At 53.9% G+C, this 18,049-nt stretch overlaps 2 protein-coding genes across 5 annotated transcripts in view; one reads left to right on the plus strand and one right to left on the minus strand.

Moving 5' to 3' along the window:
• The window catches only part of RASSF4 (Ras association domain family member 4), a 33,879-nt gene that overhangs the window by 9,144 nt on the left and 6,686 nt on the right, over window positions 1–18,049 (minus strand). For 3 of the 4 annotated variants that reach the window (XM_027530968.1, XM_027530965.1, XM_027530967.1), the window contains exons 2-5: window positions 14,104–14,197; window positions 11,702–11,777; window positions 2,335–2,468; window positions 885–976 (exon numbers count right to left, since the gene is read on the minus strand). In XM_027530968.1, coding sequence (XP_027386769.1) covers window positions 885–976; window positions 2,335–2,468; window positions 11,702–11,777; window positions 14,104–14,165 — 364 coding nt within the window. In that variant the 5' untranslated portion in view covers window positions 14,166–14,197. The remainder of the gene's footprint in view (window positions 1–884; window positions 977–2,334; window positions 2,469–11,701; window positions 11,778–14,103; window positions 14,198–18,049) is intronic. The other variant, XM_027530966.1, reaches the window with a different exon arrangement.
• DEPP1 (DEPP1, autophagy regulator) lies at window positions 3,340–6,516 on the plus strand. The gene is made up of 2 exons (XM_027530970.1): window positions 3,340–5,287; window positions 5,831–6,516. Exon 2 carries the CDS (start codon window positions 5,858–5,860, stop codon window positions 6,482–6,484), a length of 627 nt encoding a protein of 208 aa, XP_027386771.1. The 5' UTR covers window positions 3,340–5,287; window positions 5,831–5,857; the 3' UTR covers window positions 6,485–6,516.

Consider the following 18,049-nt stretch of genomic DNA (forward strand, 5'->3'; position numbering starts at 1 on the left):
CAAGAAATGGGCAAGGGGTCAGGCTCAGGACAGGGGCTGTGACAGAAGAGCCTCTGTGGCGGTGCTGCGTGAAGTGTGGCTCCCCGGCGCCCTGGGCTGCGGGAGACGGCAGTGTGAGCACTGTCCCTGTGATGGAGGCTGGGGTCCAGCCAGTGTGATACCCACTTTGCAGACAGAAAAGGTGACCCCCAGACAAGATAACCTGTGTCCCCATGCCACACGGCCATAGCCTCTGGACCTCCAACTCCAGGGACCCAGAGCAGGACTTTGACAGCCCCAGCCCTGTCCTCTGGGACAAGCCCTTCACTGAGTCAAGAGGAGGTGCAGAGAGGACAGACCCAGGCACGGATCCTGGCAGGTGGGGGAGAGATCCCAGAGGCCTGCAGGGCCAGGTGAGAGCCGTGTTCTCTGCAGATGTTCTCCTTTTCAGAAGGCAGCACGTTGCAGGGATTCAGACAACCATATCACCTCTGGAAGCCTCCGCTTCCCTGTCCTTGGGTGAGGAGTCAATAAGAATACCTTGGGCTGAAGAGAGATTTAGCAGGGGCTGGGCTTCCCTGGTGGCTCATTGGTAAAGAATCTGCCTGCAGTGCAGGAATTGCAGGAGATGTGGGTTTCAGCCCTGGGTCAGGAAGATCCCCTGGAGAAGGGAATGGCAACCCACTCCAGTATTCTTGCTTGGAGAATTCTATGGACAGAGGAGCCCGGTGGGGTCGCAAAGAGTTGAACACGGCCAAAACAGCTCAGCGCACACACTCGTGAAGGCAAACAAGGCCACTCTTTGCTACTCCACAAAGCTCATCTCCAGAGATGGCGGTCATGAGCCAGCACCCCCACCCCAGATGAGTGGGACTGGGTCGCGGGCTTCTTGAGGCCCCACCAACCTGATCTGTCTCTGGAACTCTCCTCCTGGGGCCCAGCCTGAGAACTGGGTTCCTGGGCAGTGACTCTGCCATCTTGAACAGGTGGCTCCTTCCTGAAAAGAGACAGTCATGGTGCTGAGAGGGCTGCTGGCAGAGAAGGGTAGTTCAGATCAAAGAAAAGGAAGCTGGCTGCCTCTGTGGGCCAGACACAGGCCAGAAGCAGGACAGGCCGAGTTGAGGCCAGGATTTCACACATTGTCAACGTAAAAGATAAAAACAAGAGCAAAAGGTTGCCAGTGTCTGCTGGAAGGAGAGGGAGTCTGCCCTGCAGACCTGCGTGGCCTGTTCTAAGCCCTGGGGTACGGACAGAGGGACACACACAGACCCATGCTGGGCACCAGGCCGAGGCGGTTGGCTTCTGTGGCTGTGTGCCAAGTGGGCTCTCTGGGCTGCCTTCTGGCCCGGGGGAGGAGGGCAGCAGCACCCTCGAGGGGGCTAACCTCCAGGCCCCTGCGAAAGGTGGACTCCAAGCCAGGGCAGCCAGCGCTGGACTGGAGGAGGGATGGGTGTAATGGGAAGTAGCCATACCGGGAAAGGAGCCTGGGAGGAGGAGACAGAGGAGCCAGGCCGGCACCGAGGGGCCTCCGAGGGGCCTTGTCTGAGGCGGCTCGTGTGACCACTTTTACCCTCCTTTCTAAGGAGCCCGTCCAAACTCGAAGCTCTAAGGCCCAAATCCAGTATGAGTGACTAGGGACAGCTGGAGATGAGCCAGGGGCATCGGCGTGCAGAGGGCCACGAGAGCAGCAACTTTACTTGCATTTTTGAAGGGGAAAACGTTTTGAATTTCCGACTCTTAGAAGGATTTATTATGTGTGAAAGCAAGCAAAACTCAGCAGCTTGCTGCCCGTCTTTTGGTGTGAAGTGGAAACAGGCAAACGTCTGTTAAGACAGGTAGAAAACCATTTTATCCCTATCAAAACATTCTTAATATATTCAAATAAATCTGATATAAATAAATTCTGATAAACTTGTAAAAATAAATTCTGATATTGAAATAAAAGCAGAACCGTTGGAGGCTAAACCTGTGTGTTTCAGGACAGAACAGACTGAGAGGCTTGGCTTGCAGACAGAGGCCTCTTTCTCTTACAGACGAGGAACGTCTGAGAAGCACAAGTGGAGGTGAGGGCAGCCTGGATCGCTCTCCAGGAGGGGGTCGGGGGTGACTTGGTTGTCATGGAGAAGAACCACTTGGGGGTGAGGCTTCAGGTTGGCAGCTGAGGTCCTGGGCTGAGGCAGTCAAGGGGTGACTGACCAGGTTGAGGGTGGGTTACCCTCCCACCTCCTGCCCCAAACAGAAATGGGGCTTTCACTCAGAGACAGAGATCAACCTCCTGGCCCCGCACACTCCAAGCAGTAGCTTTAGGTTGTCGTGGAGACCACTGGGCCCTGCCCCACCCAGCGGGACACTCACGAATGGCAGCTGGACTGTCCGGGTGTCCAGGAGAGGTGCACGCGCTCCCTGTCATCCTGTATCTGGAGCCGGATGGGCCGCTTCAGTCCCCAGGAAATGTTGAGGAGCCCCTCGATGATCAGAGCCCCTTCTTCCTGTGGGGACCCACACGCTCAGCCTCTCCTCTCAGAGCAGCCGCACTCAGGGGTCACTGACCACCCTCACACCCACCTCAGAAGTCAGCCCCCGCCCACGGGACCCCCCTGTGCACTCAGGCCCCCAGGTGCAGCCTCTCATCCCTAGGGTCCCGTCTTCCTCCAGGGGAAGGCCCACGAATTTCTCTGTGCTCTAAGGCACGAGGCCCGGGCTGGAGAGGAAGCCTGAGGCGTGCCCTTCCACCACTCGGGAGCAGGGGCTGGGGCAGGGCGCTGAGTCAGGTGTCCCACAGGAACGCAGCTGCCGTCCGGCAGGCACGTCCACACAGTGGCAAGGAAACACGTTCCAGGGAAGCACAGCTGTGCAGACACCGGTGCGACACGGGACAGCTCTCCGTGCGGCGCTGCGCCTGCTCAGGGGGCCCATAGTCACCTGCTCCTACTGGGAATGTGCCAAGGGCACTGGATCCCATGCCCACTAGGGCTGAGCAGGACCAGCATGGTCCCCACCCCCAATTTCCAAGCTGGCCTCTTTCCTGAAGGCCAGTCTTGCCTTCCTCACCACCTGGGGTATGGCCAGTCCTGTGCCCCACTACTGGCACACACACTCAGAGTATCTGCAACAGCTCCCAGCCGGCGATCCTGACCAGCCCTAATTCTCCAAGGTCTGCAGATGGCATGGCCACTCATCTGCTGCCAAACCCTGAGGTCCTAATCAACAGAGTCCTCCAGAAGCACTCTCAGCCAGCTCCCACTTGCTCCCCGTGGGTCCTTGATTCTGTTTCTTGACCTATTTCAGGCTTCTGTCTGCACACAACCACCTCCAACTTCCCTGTGCCAAGCTAATCAAGCCCACACGTGCTCCTGGCCAGGCTGCTTTGTCTGTACCCTCAGAGCACCTGCCAGGAACCTTCTCAGCCTCACCCTTCAGCCGAGTCAGGTCTCCCCAGCTACATGCTCCTAGTCTGCTCTGATACTGGTCTTTTGGCAATGAACTTAAAACATCATTCTCCCAGTGCTCTCTCAAGCACCATTCTATTATAGATTCATCAACACCATTTCTTTCTCCTTGTTGGCACTGAAAACTGTAAGAACAGAGACCCTGTGGGAGTCTCACATCCCTGGCAACACTTATAGGGCTGTCCTGCAGTACTGATCTCATGGTAGTTAGTAACATTTTAAAAACACCCTGCCATCCACAAAGAAAATAGTTCTCTTCTGTTCAAGGTTATCAAAAATACACATAACTTTCTGGAACGGCCTTGCACCATTTGCTAAAAACAAGTGACAGCAACAGAAACAGCCAGAGCCGCTGATAACCACTGACGCTGCACAGAGAGGCGACTCGTGTCCCTGGAAGCAAAGACTATGGATTCAGGGAGTTAGAGGTCCCGTGAGGACAGTGAGAAAACCCAAAGTGGGAGGTGAAGGAGGTCCCCTCCTCTGCTGTGGGTTTCCTCTGATAAGATCAGAGAAAGCTGCAGGCCAGGAGGGTGTTCCCTCCATCCAGGGAAGGGGAGCTCAGGCTGGGGGCACCCCTGCTGTCTGCGCAGGGACATCAGACATGAGCCACACGAGGCAGCTGGTCCCCAGCACGGCTCAGCCCTGACCTCAGAGGCAGCAGCTCTCCCCAGCCCCTCGCTTCCCCAGACTAAGCCCCTGCATCTTTCTTCACAGTGGGGTCCCCAGAACTGTCTTTGAAGGCCTGGCCTCAGCATGTCCAGCTTCACAGACTCCACCCCAGCCTTGCCCCAGAGCATCAGCTGGTCTGTGGCTATGGTTTTTTCCATGTTCCTCCACCCAGAGTCCGCCGTGGGGCGGGTATCTATGGATAAACATGTCTGCAGGTGGACATGAGCTGTTCCTGGTGAGCGGAGGCTCTCTCCAGCAATGTGTCAACATCTGACAGTGGTGTCTGAAGCTGAGTCTGAAAGCCAAGACCTGAACCGCATTTTGGGTGAAGGACATAATGCCTCGCTCATTGCCACGTTCTCTACCTAGAATAGCCACTGCTGCAGAGGTGTGCTGGTTAGATAGCCAGGAACAAATACACAAGCCCGTTCTCATCCGACAGCTCCTCATCTGTGAAGCAGCAAGACCAGGACCCCGCAGGCTGCCCCCGGTCCCAGAGGAAGGTGGGCATAGCCCAAGGCTCAGCAAGCCCAGGGAAGCCCGGCCTCGGCCATCTCCAGGCTGAGTTCCACATTGCTGTGTCTGACGGGGTCCCTGTGGGTGCAGGCCTGGAGCTCAGCCAGAGCCAGCAGTGGGCCAGAGTGACGTGGGGTGTCGGGGTGCTGGTGTAAGGTGTACCAAAGAACGCTTCCAGGTGGAGATGGCGGAGACTGGGGCCGCTGTGGAGGTCCAGTGGAGGCCCTGGCCCTCCCAGTGCCCTGAGATGGCCAGGAGCTGAGGCTACCCCACCCCTGCCCTGTGGAGTAAACATTCCCAGAACCTCCCACGGGCGCAAACACTTGCTCCGAGCTGGCAGCTGGGCCAGACCCCGCCCGCCAAGCTGTTTTCCTCTGAGAGCCTTCCTGAGCGCTGCTATTTTTGGCCCCGTGTGACAGTAATTGATTGCCGGTGGAAAGGTTTATAAAAGCAGCGGCCAGGCCCCAGGCTTGCCAGACAGCTCAGGGAGGCTTTCGCTCTGGACAGAGGCCCGGAGCGTCGTCCTCCTTGTCCCTCTCGCAGAATCTGGCTCCGGACACCGGCTCCAACTCCTCGACCCTGGGCCCTTGGCCCTGAGTTTCCTGGGCGCTTCCTGAGGACTTCCCTGCTCATCCATCTCCCCTGCTACCCCCAGACTTCCTCAGCTACAGGTAAGGGAGGGCTACTGCTCTCTGGCTTGAGGTAAAACAAAAACGCGTTGGGTATGTCTGAGGGCAGTTCTCAGCCTGGGACGTGCCCTGCTCACTGCGGGCTAGCGACCAGGGTGCGGCTAACAGCGGAGGCGACAGCTGCGGAGGCTTTATATTCAGAGGCGTTTCCCCGAGGGGAACGTGCCATATGTTTTCCCAGCACCCTGGAGAGGTGTATTTATAACCCTATTTTACGGAGAAGTGGAGGCTTGGAGAGGTGACTTTGCCAAAGAACCCTGGGTCGGGAACGGCTGTCTGGTTTTGAACCCAGGTTTCCTCGGACTCCAGTCCCACGAGGCTGGGCTCTTGACCCACAGTAATGATAGGGCCTTAAGGGATGTTAGCAGAAAGAGCCCAGGAGTTCAAGCCTGGTCTTGGATCTGCAGACTTTAAACTGCTCTCAGGCTTCTGATTCAGCCAGGCGACCTCAGACAGGGGAGGGGACAGGGGAGGGGTGTCAGGATGGCCAGCAGTCTCTCACCCAAGCCCTCTGTCAACCAACAGGCTGCTGCCTCCCTGTCACCGGCAGCCATGAGGTCCCGGCTTTTGCTTTCTGTGGCCCTCCTGCCCACAATTCGGGAGACCTCGGAGGAGATGCTACCCGGAGGGGCTGGAGAGGAACCGCCCACCTCCCCCAGCCTGGATGACTACGTGAGGTCCATTTGTCAGTTGGCACAGCCCACCTCAGTGCTGGATGAGGCCGCAGCCAGGGTGCGAACCAGCAGACCCCACCGGCTAGCCCGTTCCTGTGCAAAGAGCTGCCCCACTGGGTCTCTACAGGACATGACCACTCGCTTCACTGGCCAGCAGCCCTCCCTGCCCAGGACTGGCACTGTGGACCCCCTGGACTGGCTCTTTGGGGAGTCTCAGGAGAAGCAGCCAAGTACAAGGGATGTGCCAAGGAGGACTGGACCCTCCGCTGATCCCTGGGCTTCTTGCAGACAGACGGACAGTGGCAAGGCGCCAGGGACCCCCAGAGGGAGGCTGAGTGATGCCGAGGCTCCAGGACACTCTCTGCAGAGAACGTCAAGGGACTGGCACCAGTGCTCCCAGGCTTCTGGGCAACCTGGACAGGATGTGGGCTCCCCCACAAGCCCTCGCCACAGCAGTATCCTCAGAACTCTCTCTCTGCACCTCCCGGTGATCCATGAACTCTGACGCCTCCCCAATAAAGCCCTCTGTAAATAGCACACAGGTCTGCATTTCCTCCACACCTCCTCTTCCTATCCAACCGCCCCACTCCCGCCCGCAACCCAGCTGGGCACTGCCCCTGGCAGGTCTCTGGGAGGGAACCACCTCTCTGCAGGGGCTCTCTGCTTTGGCAAGTCGTAGTGAGGCCCCTAGGAGAAGGCGATGGCGCCCCACTCCAGTCCTCTTGCCTGGAGAATCCCATGGACAGAGGAGCCTGGAAGGCTGCAGTCCGTGGGGTCTCGAAGAGTCGGACACGACGGAGCGACTTCACTTTCACTTTTCACTTTCATGCATTGGAGAAGGAAATGGCAACCCACTCCAGTGTTCTTGCCTGGAGAATCCCAGGGACAGGGGAGCCTGGTGGGCTGCTGTCTATGGGGTCGCACAGAGTCGGACACGACTGAAGCGACTTAGCAGCAGCAGCAGCAGCAGTGAGACCCCTTCTTTGAAAAACAGCCTATCCCACTTGTGGCTCTCCTAACTGGCTTATCACCTTCGGCAAGTTATTTAACATGTCTGTTCCTCAGTTTTCTCCTGGGTAAGCTGTGATTAATGAGACCTGCCTCCTAGGTTGTGCTAAAACCCGCACGCATTCAGGGGCGCAGGTTACGAGCCCACACGTGGAGCAGCTGCTGCCTCTCTGGTGGTCTCACAGGTGGGGAAACAAAGAAGGTTGGGGGAGAGGAGAAATCAAAGTCTTGGCCCTCAATGGTTTCACAGCCTAGCCCTGGACACTCCCAAGTCCCCCCACAGGGACCATGAGCAAACAGAGGGGCTCAACCAACGCAGCTGCTGTGCTTCAGGGGTCTGTCCCTGGGGCTTCCCAGGGAACCTCAGGGGTCCCTCCGTGCAAGTCCTGCTGTGGCCCCAGGAGCATTCCCCCACGCTGATGGCCAAGACAGAAGCTGCCCCGGCCAGCCTGCAGGGCACCGCACGCCAGACCACACGGTTCTGTCCCCACTCGTTCCCACCCCCCACCGCCTCACCCAGGGCCTCTCATCCGTGGGGTGAACGGCAGGGTCCAGGGACCACAGCCTCATTCCACATGTCCATGGGTGCCCCCCCCAGCCCTGGGTCCCCACAGCCTGGCAAACCTCAGTTCCCAGAGGCGTCTGGCAAGCAAGGGGGTGAGCATGAGGAACAGGGAGGGGGCAGACTGCCTTCCTCGGGGAGGAGGTCGGGCATCAGAGCAATCAGAAGACTCAGGCCCGAGGCCTGCTGCTGGGTTCTCCTGGGCCAGGCCAGGGCTGGCTGCCCTCGTCAGGGTGGGAAGGACGGACAGGCAAATGACAGAGCTGGGGCCACGGGCGGGCTGGAGGCCCGCTTCAGTTCCCCTACCTCCTTGCTCTGCGGACGAGCAAATTACTCTCCCTCCCTGCCTCTCTTTCGCCCTTTCTTTCCTTCAACTTTAAAATATTTACAGAAATCGCTTTGGACGTTTACGGCGCTCATCAGTCCTCTTTATTGTATGTTCTCTGAGGAGGCAGAATGTAAACCATACATTAAGAAAAAATTATTAGAATGATAATTTAAAATTTTAAAAGAAAACGTTTCAGACAAGTGGTTAGTTTCCTGATCTGTAAAGTGGGGACAGCAAGGCCCATCCTTCACATTCTACAGTGACTGGGAAACAGTACGAGTGAACTCAGAGATGGAATTATGAACACTATATACGAATTCCCAGCGGTCACGACCTGCCGTGCTTCTGGCTGGCTCACACCTCTGGGTCCCTGACCTTCTGCAGCAAATATGTGTGGAAGAGGCATTGGTTGGAACTTCCTTAGGAGGTGATGAGTAGGGCTGACCTACTGGGGGGGTGTGTGACTGGTGATGGGATGTGCTGGGCTCACTGGGCCAGCCTTACAGCGAAGCGGCAGAAATGAGGATGACGCTGCTAATCCCACCAGCTCAGAAATCACACTGCTGCATTTCGGGAGATCACACAGGGCCCCGGAGAGCCCTGGGCTCTGGACTTCTCTATTTCCTGGATGTAAAAGAAGCTAACGGCACCTTCAGGAGGTACCCCCTAAAAAGAAAACAGAAAAGTTCTGGGGGAAGTGGTCTCCAGCAGCGTCCCAAGCTCCTGAGGACAGGAGCTCCAAGCCTAACAGAAAGTGCTCCTGGTGAGGCCCTAGTGAGCAGTCTCATTCTTCTCCCACCCAGCACTGAAGCCAGGGAAGGTACCCGAGTGCCCCTCCCACCTGGAGAGGCAGCCTGGAGCACTCAGAAACTCCCAGGGAACACGGGCCTAGTACTCACCAGGGGCCGGTGGTCTGTCAACCCCTGTCATTCCGGCCTTCAGGCCGTAGAGGAAGGGGGATCATTGTAAGGGGGAAGGGGATCCCTGGTGGAGGAAGGTCCTTCCCTTAAGCAGAATGCAGTGGCTCAGGGGCTGAGGTCCCACACTGGGTGTGATATGTGCTCAGGCCACCAGGGGGAGCTCTGCGTCCATTTAGAGCTGAGCGCTGGGCAAGGTGGGAGGCTGGCTTTGGAAGTTGGCTGCACACCACACCCAGTGACCCCAGGGACCTAAGGCCTCTAGCTCATAATGTCAGCAGTGATGTAGCTGCCCACTGGCATTTCCTGATGGTCCATTATTCTCTACAGGAACCAACCAGCCTGGTTAAAATGCTTTGCTATTTTTCCAAAAGGCTCAGATTGCTCCTGGTTATTCCCACTTTTCATTGTAAAACAAGCAGAATTATCCTATCCTAAAGGCAAGGTTTTCAAAGAAGGAAGCTAGTGCTTCAGCCTACTGCACTGGGAATCCTTTGCTCCTAGCCCTTTAGAAGCTGGGGGAAAGTTCATGGGGAAACGCTTGTTCCAGGTGCAGCCCCTGCCCATTGACAACTTTCATCTCTCTAAGTTCAAGGGACTGCGGGTGAGACAGTGGAAGAGAAGGTGCCCCAACTGCAGCAGCCAGGCTGAGGTTGCTGCATGGCAGGCCTGGTGACCATAGGGGTGGGGAGGTACCTGATGCTGAGCACCCTGTGCTTAGCTTGGGGGTCGAGCCTGGGGATCACAGGTAATGAACAACCCTCTGAGTCTCTAAGCTCTGGTGAGCCATCCCCAACAGAGACCTCCAAAGGTCTCCAGAGCTTAATGCTGACCCTGCTCTCACTGTATCATACACTTCTCTGCTCAGGTCTTGGAGCCACACCAGCATCTCTGACTTACTTCAATGTCATCATGGACCAGAGACTCATTTAAGAGTCTCGGTTTCTTTGTTGGAAAATGCCCCTCCTCCCTCATCAAGTTCTAGGACTACAATGAACAGAGTTGAGGCCAAGCTCCTCCTGTCTGTCCTGCCCTTGGGGCCTGCAGGGCCAGGAGAGGCCAATCTCAGGTGGCCCTGTAGCAAGTTATGAGGACAGCGAGTCCCTGAGGCCCAGAAGGTCCCAGGTGAGCGATCTGGGGAACTGCAGAGGCCCCGACACTGGGTGTGGGTGAGTCACTCTGAGACGTGGTGCTCCAGGAACCAGTCATGCATTTCAGTATTAGAACTCCCTGCCTCCCAAGCCAGTGACCTGTCTCGATGGTGGCGGTCACCTCCAAAGACATACACTCCCTCAGGCTGGCATACCTGGATGGTTAAAGCTTCAGAAGTTTCAGGAAAAGTACTTTCCAGCTCCAAGGAGATCAAGGCAGACCCCCCCACCTGCTTTAGGGTTAGAAAAATGAAAATCCCTGCCTGTGGGATGTTAACTTCCTGCCTCTGGGAACCCCAGGGGCTTCTCTTCCTGATGCAAGGTCCTCTACTCCTCCACGGGGACTGTCCCATCACACAAACAGGGCTGGGGCTTCCCAGTCCCTCTTCCCACTCAGCTGTTCCTAAAGAGGGGAGTGTCCTGGGGAATCCCAAGTGCCAAGATCAAGCTCTTAAATTAGCTGTTTTCAAACTTGGCCATCACCAGAATTCCCTGGAGGAGTTGTCAAAACAGCTGGGAGGGTGAAAGAGTTTCTGATTCAGCAGGCCTGAGAAAAGGAGGGTGGGAAGCGTCTGCTGGCCCTTCTCAGACACTGATGGGCTGCAGAAAGTCCAAGAGCCAACACGATCTCAACCCTGTATTCAGTCTGTCTGTCATGTCCAGCTCTTTGTGACTGTATGGACTTCCACCCGCCATGTAGCTCCTCTGTCCATGGCATTTTTCAGGCATGAATACTGGAATGGGTTGCCATTTCCTTGTCTAGAGGATCTCAGCCGTGGTAACCCCCAAAATAAAGCTTAACCATGATCACGATAAGACTTCCCATTTGGCTTTTTCAAATGTCCCACTATCCCGACCAGGGCTCCCCTGTGAAAGATCTGGAAGTTCTGGATGGTGGTTAAGACCACCTCTACTTAATCTGCCTGGTGAGCGGCTCCCTGAGCCTTGGGATGCTGGTCACTCCCTGGAGTTCAGCTGGTGCCCATGGGCTATGTTCGGCTTACAGACGTGCTTCGTTTAGCTCACATAGTGTTTTGAGGTTTGGAAATTCCACATGAAATTCCGGATATCTAGCTTCTTTTGAAAAATCAGGAAGAGTTTGGGTGTCCCAATCCCAGAACTCCACGCGGCTACCCTGGGCTGGATCTGACAGGCAGCGGGGCCTGCCAGTGGGCTGATGATGTCCTCTGTCACCACGCCCACCCTGCTCTGCACGTTTGGACCTGCCTGGCCCTGTGAGCATCGTTTGGGGAGCCCTCCTCTGCTGCAAGGCTCTCCTCTTGGTTGAAAAGCAGAGAGGCTCTGCCTTTACTCCTGGATTGCTGTGAACTTGGGCAAAGCAGGGCCCTGTGATGAAGGACGGGCAGAGGAAGGACTGGGCTGGGTGAAATCTCAAAGATTTCAAACCCCAGAATCCTGACCTTCACTGAGACAAAAGTCCCAGGAGGAAGGAGAAGACCCACATTTTGAAACCCATCGGCTCTGCATTCTCTTGGGGATGGCCCGACCCTCAGGACCCCTTGCAGGGACCTCAAAGGAGATAATTTTGTCCCCAACTCAGAGAATGGGAGACCTGACAGTTCATTATCCTTACTGGACACTTAAAGTGAAGGAAACATCCCTTCACTTGGTTAACAGGTATAAAGAATGGCCCTTGGTTAACAGGTATATGGCAGTTCCAAAAAAGACTGGCCGAAGTCTTTTTGGCCAGCCAGGATGAATGGTGACCTGTGGAAAAGGAGAGAAGCGGCCTCACCTCCCTGCGCCTCAGCTGGGAGCTCTTGCCCTCGTGGTAGCAGTTGTAGGTTTTCAGCAGGCTTAAGAGCTCTGACCTGAAAAGGAAAAGACACACATGTGATCTTGGGATGTGGCCGGGCCTTAGATAAAGCATTTGGCTTTGGTGGCCTCAGTTTCCTCATTTATAAAATGGGGAACATGCTTTGCCAACAATATATATTCCATTGAGAGGCTAGACTTTGCCATCAGACACATGTCTTTTAATCTTCTAGGGAATTTCACATGCCAGCACTCCTGGAAAGCCTGAGGTGGGGCCGAGAAGGAAGCAAAACTCACAGAGGGGCCCAGGTCACACTGCTGTACTTTGAGGGTGTTTGCACAATTTCACTGTTATAGATAAGAGTTCCTGACAATCTCTCTACACTTTACTTCTGAGTCACCTCCTCAGAATAAATCACTTGGGCTTGGATAATTGGCTTTTTAAAAGCTCGCTTTTTCCCCCCATATGACTTCCTGTAAGGGTCTGGGGTGGCTGCTGTGGGAGTACCAGCACAGATGTCTGTCTCTTCTTCCTCCTGACTTTCTGGACGTGGTCAAGGGATGAGAGTGACAGCTGCGAGGGTCAGATCCTGAAGGCCCCAGGAAGGCTACTGTATCCAAACGCTTTCTCCCCAGAATAAAGGGAAAGCCACGGCTTGTGCCTTGGCCGAGGTGTGGCAGAGAGAAAGTGACTCCAGTTTGCGGCCCCCAAGCTGGGCTCTGCAGGCAGTGCGGTCCCATAGACAAGACATGAAGGCCACACACATGATTTTAAATGGCCCAGTAGCCCAGTATCGGGCTTCCCTGGTGGTCAGGTGGTAAAGAATCTGCCTGCCTGCCTGCACGCAGGAGATGCGCAGGAGACCCGGGTTCAATTCCTGGCTGGGGGAGACCCGTTAGAGAAGGAAATGGCACCCCACTCCAATATTCTTGCCTGGGAAATCCCATGGACAGAGGAGTCTGGTGGGCTACAGTCCATGGGGTTGCAAAAGAGCTGGACATGACTCAGGGACTAAATCACCACAGAAGTCATGTTACCAAGGAAAATAAAATAGGGGAAATTATTATCAAAAATATTATCATGTAATCTATTAAATAACGAGACTTTGTTCATTGTTTTATTTTGTAAGAAATGTTTGCCACTTGGAGCTCCTTGTATATTCAGTACACCCTTTCAGCCACAGGCTACGTGCTTAGCAGCCACTGTGGCTGGTGGCTCCCTGCTGGAAAGAGAGGCTCTAGAACCTCTCGGGCTGTGCTTTCACGCAAGCAATCTAGGGCCTGGATGAGCAAAACACGCTCTGCTGCTCTGGTGTGCAGCCCTGTGTGACCTGGGATGATGGGAACTGGCGAGGTTTTACAACGTAATGGTATTAACAATGCAGGATTCAATACTGCATGCCCAGTGTGCTTCTAAGTGTGTGAACACGGAATACAATTTTGTTAGAATATATTTATAGCACATAATTAATAGGATATATGTGTATATATATGCATTACACATAATAGGGCTTCCCAGGTGGCGTGAGTGGTGAAGAACCCGCCTGTCAATGCAGGAGACGTAAGAGATGGGGGTTTGATCTCTAACTGAAGCGACTTAGAATTCATCACATTAGGGTTACTATTATGACTTTTTCAAAATATTTAGTATTGTTCATTGTTCTTATTATCAAATATAAATCAGGAAACGATCTTGTAGGCAGCACTGCTTTTTTCAGGGTCTCCGGAAGGAGGATCCTAGGAGCCAGGTCCTCAGTAAAAGCTAATGCATTTTAAGGAGACTTGGTTTGCCTTCAGGACAACAGACAGGAGCTGACTAAATTTAGAAAATATTTGGACTCAGGACTCGAAATAAGAAATAAGATAAAATGAAAAGAAAAAAAAAAGATTTTTTCTTTAGTTCAGCAGTGAACTTGGGAAAGTTTCCCAGTTTTTCTTTTTTTTATCATGAGACAGACGGGGAGTAAATAAAATAAAAAGAAGCAGAATTAAATCATAATGTCAATAAAATATACTTTTTCAATAAAAACTCAACACCAGTTTTGAGGGTTCTTTCCATGAACTGTTTAACACAATATGAGTTTAGGGTTGCTCTAGTTTTTAAATAAATTAAATGCCATCTCTGCAGAATCACAGTAGGCAGCCACACTTTCCTGCCTTCCTGGGCCCTAGGGAGGTGGGGGTCAAATGCATACCTTGATCCTTGATCTCCAAAGAGAAAGACTTCAGGAAGAAGCACCCCCATCAGTGTCCCTGGGGCAGGCCCACCATCATACTTATTAAAAGTGCCCAGAATCCTTTCCCACCAAGGCCGCCCCCGGCAGGGGCGTGGCCGTGGGGAGGGCGGGCATGGAGGCCCCTCTCTGCACACAAGTGACTTACTTCAGAATGGACTTGCTGTCGCTGATGGGCACGTGAGAGCTGGGGGGGCAATCTTCCTTCATCTTCTCTTGTCTGCAGACTTGGAAGTTACCTGCTAGGTAGACAAGGAAGGGCCCACAGACGGGTAAGCCAGGAGGAGCAACAGCCAGTGTGGGGCCAGAGCTTTGGTGTAGAGGCCTGAGACCACTTACTCCTACTGCACCGCATCCCGCACGCCCAGGCACGGAGTGGCTGAAGTGTCAGACCCCGAGGACTTAATGGGACTCTGCGCCCACATGCGCCAGCCCGGGCAGGGCAAGGTCGGAACTACCGCTCAGCCCCTGTCCCAAACCTCTTCACAACCCCTAGGAATCAGATCGCTCTCCTAAGTGTTTCAGGCTACATCCTCTTCCTTTTAAGGGCACCTTGGATGATGTCTTCCACCTCCGCTGCTCCCTCAGACCTCTAAGTCGCCCTGAGCCTTTCTTGTCCATGCCCAAGGGTCCCGGGGTTCTAAGTCGCCCTGAGCCTTTCTTGCCCAAGGGTCCCGGGGTGGTTGCCCCATTGCTGCCTTTGGGGTCAGCACCCCTGGGCCAGCCCTCTTAGTGACAGGCTAATTGGTACCGTGGTCACTACATGCCGGAGGCCGTTGAGAGTATTCTATGAATTATTTATTCCTGACAGTACTATTACGAGGTAAGGACCGTCGAATACTCATTTCACGGATGGGGAAACAGGGACAGAAGTTACGTGCTTCACCTAAGATTCCCAGCGAGTCGACGGCAAAGTCACTGATCACAAGCATCTAGCCCTCGACTCTGGTCTTTCAGCCCTTCTCTATACTGATCTTGACAGTGACTAAAACCCTCAGACCCTTCATTTTCTCTTTGGCGCGTGAAGTAACATCTGCCCTACAGGGCTGTTCATAGACTCATCCATGAAACTGTCTCTTCTCATTCACAACCTGGAAATGTTTGTGGAGCTTCCCAAACCCTCTGGGGTTCCTTTCATGGAGGGTAAATCTAGAGCTTTCTCTATCCTGTTGGCATCCTGTGCATAGATTCCCACTCTTTTCTGTCTCTGCATTATTCTGGCCAAGTGCTCTGTTATCAACGGCCCCTGCGCTTTGGGCTCTAAGCCAGCATCTCTCTCTCTCTCACACACACACACACACACACACACTCTCACCTCGATCCTGCTTCTGCCCCCCTTCTCCCAAGGTGCAGCTAGGAATGAGGAGTTTAGCGACCCTGGGAGGTGGCACAGACCTGGGAGGGCACACAGCATGTCTTTCACATCATGGAGTGCCTTTGGCTTCTTCTCAAAAAAAAAACCAGAACACTCCACATCTGTTCACACAAACCTGGTTCAGCCACATCTTCCTGATCTGTGTGCGTGCCAGTGCTACTGTGGGGCTCAGGGCCTGCTCCACTGCTGTTGCGTGGAGGACCTCGCCGCACTGTGCCCCGGGTGTTGATCCCAACTAGCCCAGCACACTGTCTCCCTGCTGGCTTGATCCTCCCACACACAGGAAGAGCCAGCCTTCTTGCGGCCACATCAGCCCTGAGCGCCGATGCTGGCGGCAGGGGACACACGGTGGGCATGGAGAAGGGGAATGATCTGGGGGTGGTGAGTTTCCCAGTGACATCAGAGTCATCCCCGAAACGCCTCCCCTCTGCCTTGGTCTGCAGTGTGGCAAACTGGCCCGCAGATGGGGCAGACTCCCAGCTGCGGCCGCAGCCGCCCCGCCTCCATAGGGCATGGGGCATTCGCACCGTGGGGCCCTGGAGCTGGGGGCCTTCAGCAGCCTTCTCCTTGGCCTATTTCAAAATAGGGTTTCAGTTCCTCAGCACTTCAGCTCTCCTGTGGAAAAACTGACCTGCCAGCTTCTCTTTCCGGGTACTTCCGTAAATGCTACGAACACAGAAGCTGGCTTCAGCCCGGGGCAAGGCTGAGTCTCTCAGCCAACACTGTTCCTGTTCCTATTGGGTCAGTGACCGACTGTCTTGTTTTAAGCAAGCTAATAATGGGAAGGGCTGGATTTACCCAGAAATAACCCGAGGGGCTTTTTTTCCCTCATGCCTTGCTCTGCAGCCAGCTTCTCTCTCACTCCTCCCCACTTCCTGCTCTGGAGCACAGCTGCCTGAGCTGCTCTCAGGTCCCCTAGTGGGTTTGAGGCTTTGTCCTCCCTTTGGGCTTTTATGGCCATTCTCTCTCAGAATCCAGCATCGTCCTCATCCCAGACTCTGCCCTTAGCTGTCCAGGAAGCCCTTCCCAGATCAGGCCCCTCCTCCAGCCATCAGCTCCTCTCTGGGCCAGCACCTGTGCCCCGCTCTCCGTCACAGAACCTGCCTCTCGCTTTGATTCTCCCAGAAGAGCAGGAGCCTAGCATGGCAGAGATGTTATGTTTATGCCTCACCGCTTGTTTCCAGCACAGATCACAAGACTGCATGCTGCAGGAGATTCATAAATGGCTGTTAAATTATTGAATGAGTACAGAAAGCCTCATGAAGTCCAACAAAGTCAACTTTCCCAGAGTTGTGTATACACAGCCGGAATAAATCATGGAAAAGTCTGTAGGGGCCAGGGACGTGACTTGGCTGAGGGACACTGGTCAGTGGAGTCTATGGGGCTTGGGGACACATTCTTCTTCCGGCGGGGCAGCTTTTCTGGTGTTTCATGAGAAGCCAGAAATCTGGATTTTTACAGGGTATAGTTCATTTTAAAGTTGGGTGACTGTGGTGGACACAATCACTGCCCCTGGACTGACCGTGTGATAGTTCCCTTGCAGCTCCTTGCAGCCACAGGGCCATGTGACTAGCTCTGCAAATGGAAGTGCTGAGTGTCACTCCCAGGCCAGCGCATCTGGGCCAGCGTGTGGCCCCGCAGCTCTCCTGTTTCCCGCCATGGTGACCTGGAAAGCCATATAACCCAGTTAGTATAGCTTCTTGATGGTCAGCCTGGGTCCTAGAGTATCTCTGGGGACCAGAGGCCTCTGCCAATCCACAACAGATGTGGATGGGGGAAGAGAAATAAACCTCTCTGTTTCAGGGATTTGTTACTGCAGGATAATCTAGTTTATTCTAACACAATAAATAATTCAATTAAAATGAATATACATGTCAATGTATGGCAAAAACCACTACAATATTGTAAAGTAATTAGCCTCCAATTAAAATAAATTAATTAATTAAAAAATGAATGTGTATATATATTTTTAACTTCCCAGGTCGTGTTAGTGGTAAAGAACCAGGCTGCCGATGCAGGAGACACAAGAGATGCCCAGTTTGATCCCTGGGTTTGGAAGACCCCCTGGAGGAGGGCACGGCAACCCACTCCAGTACTCTTGCCTGGAGAATCCCATGGACAGAGGAGCCTGGTGGGCTACAGTCCATAGGGTTGCAAAGACTTGGACATGACTGAGCGACTTAGCACTCATGCATATGCATATATATGTAAAGCTTGCAGATACATGACAGTTTATAACACTTCATGCTTTCACTCTCCACAGCCTGCGAGGAATATGCCCATTTTGCTCTATTTAGTAGGGACACTTCTAAGTGGAATTCTCTTCTAAGAGAATTCTCTTCTAAACAGTGATTAGTTATTAATAGAAGATGCTTCTTAAAGTGTTCTGGGCTGGGAGCTGCTAAAAACCCATATAGCTTAAGTTGCATGCTTTTTCCTCTCTGGGTCTTGATTTTTCCATCTGTACAATGAGAATATTGATTTCCATTGAGTTAGAAATTTTCTTAGCTGTGGAACTCTTCATTCAAATGGAATATTTATGCAGATTAGATTAAAGGGGGTGTTCTGGCTGAAGGTGAGGTGGGTGGCGGGGAGGCCCCATCCATGGCTTTGTCCACGTGTGTGCTCATTGCTAAGTCATGTCCGACTCTTCGGGACCTTCACGGACTGTAGTCCACAGGGCTCCTCTGTCCATGAGATTCTCCAGGCATGAATACTG

The sequence above is a fragment of the Bos indicus x Bos taurus genome, chromosome 28 (genome assembly GCF_003369695.1).
Source record: "Bos indicus x Bos taurus breed Angus x Brahman F1 hybrid chromosome 28, Bos_hybrid_MaternalHap_v2.0, whole genome shotgun sequence".
Taxonomy (NCBI): Eukaryota; Metazoa; Chordata; class Mammalia; order Artiodactyla; family Bovidae; genus Bos; species Bos indicus x Bos taurus.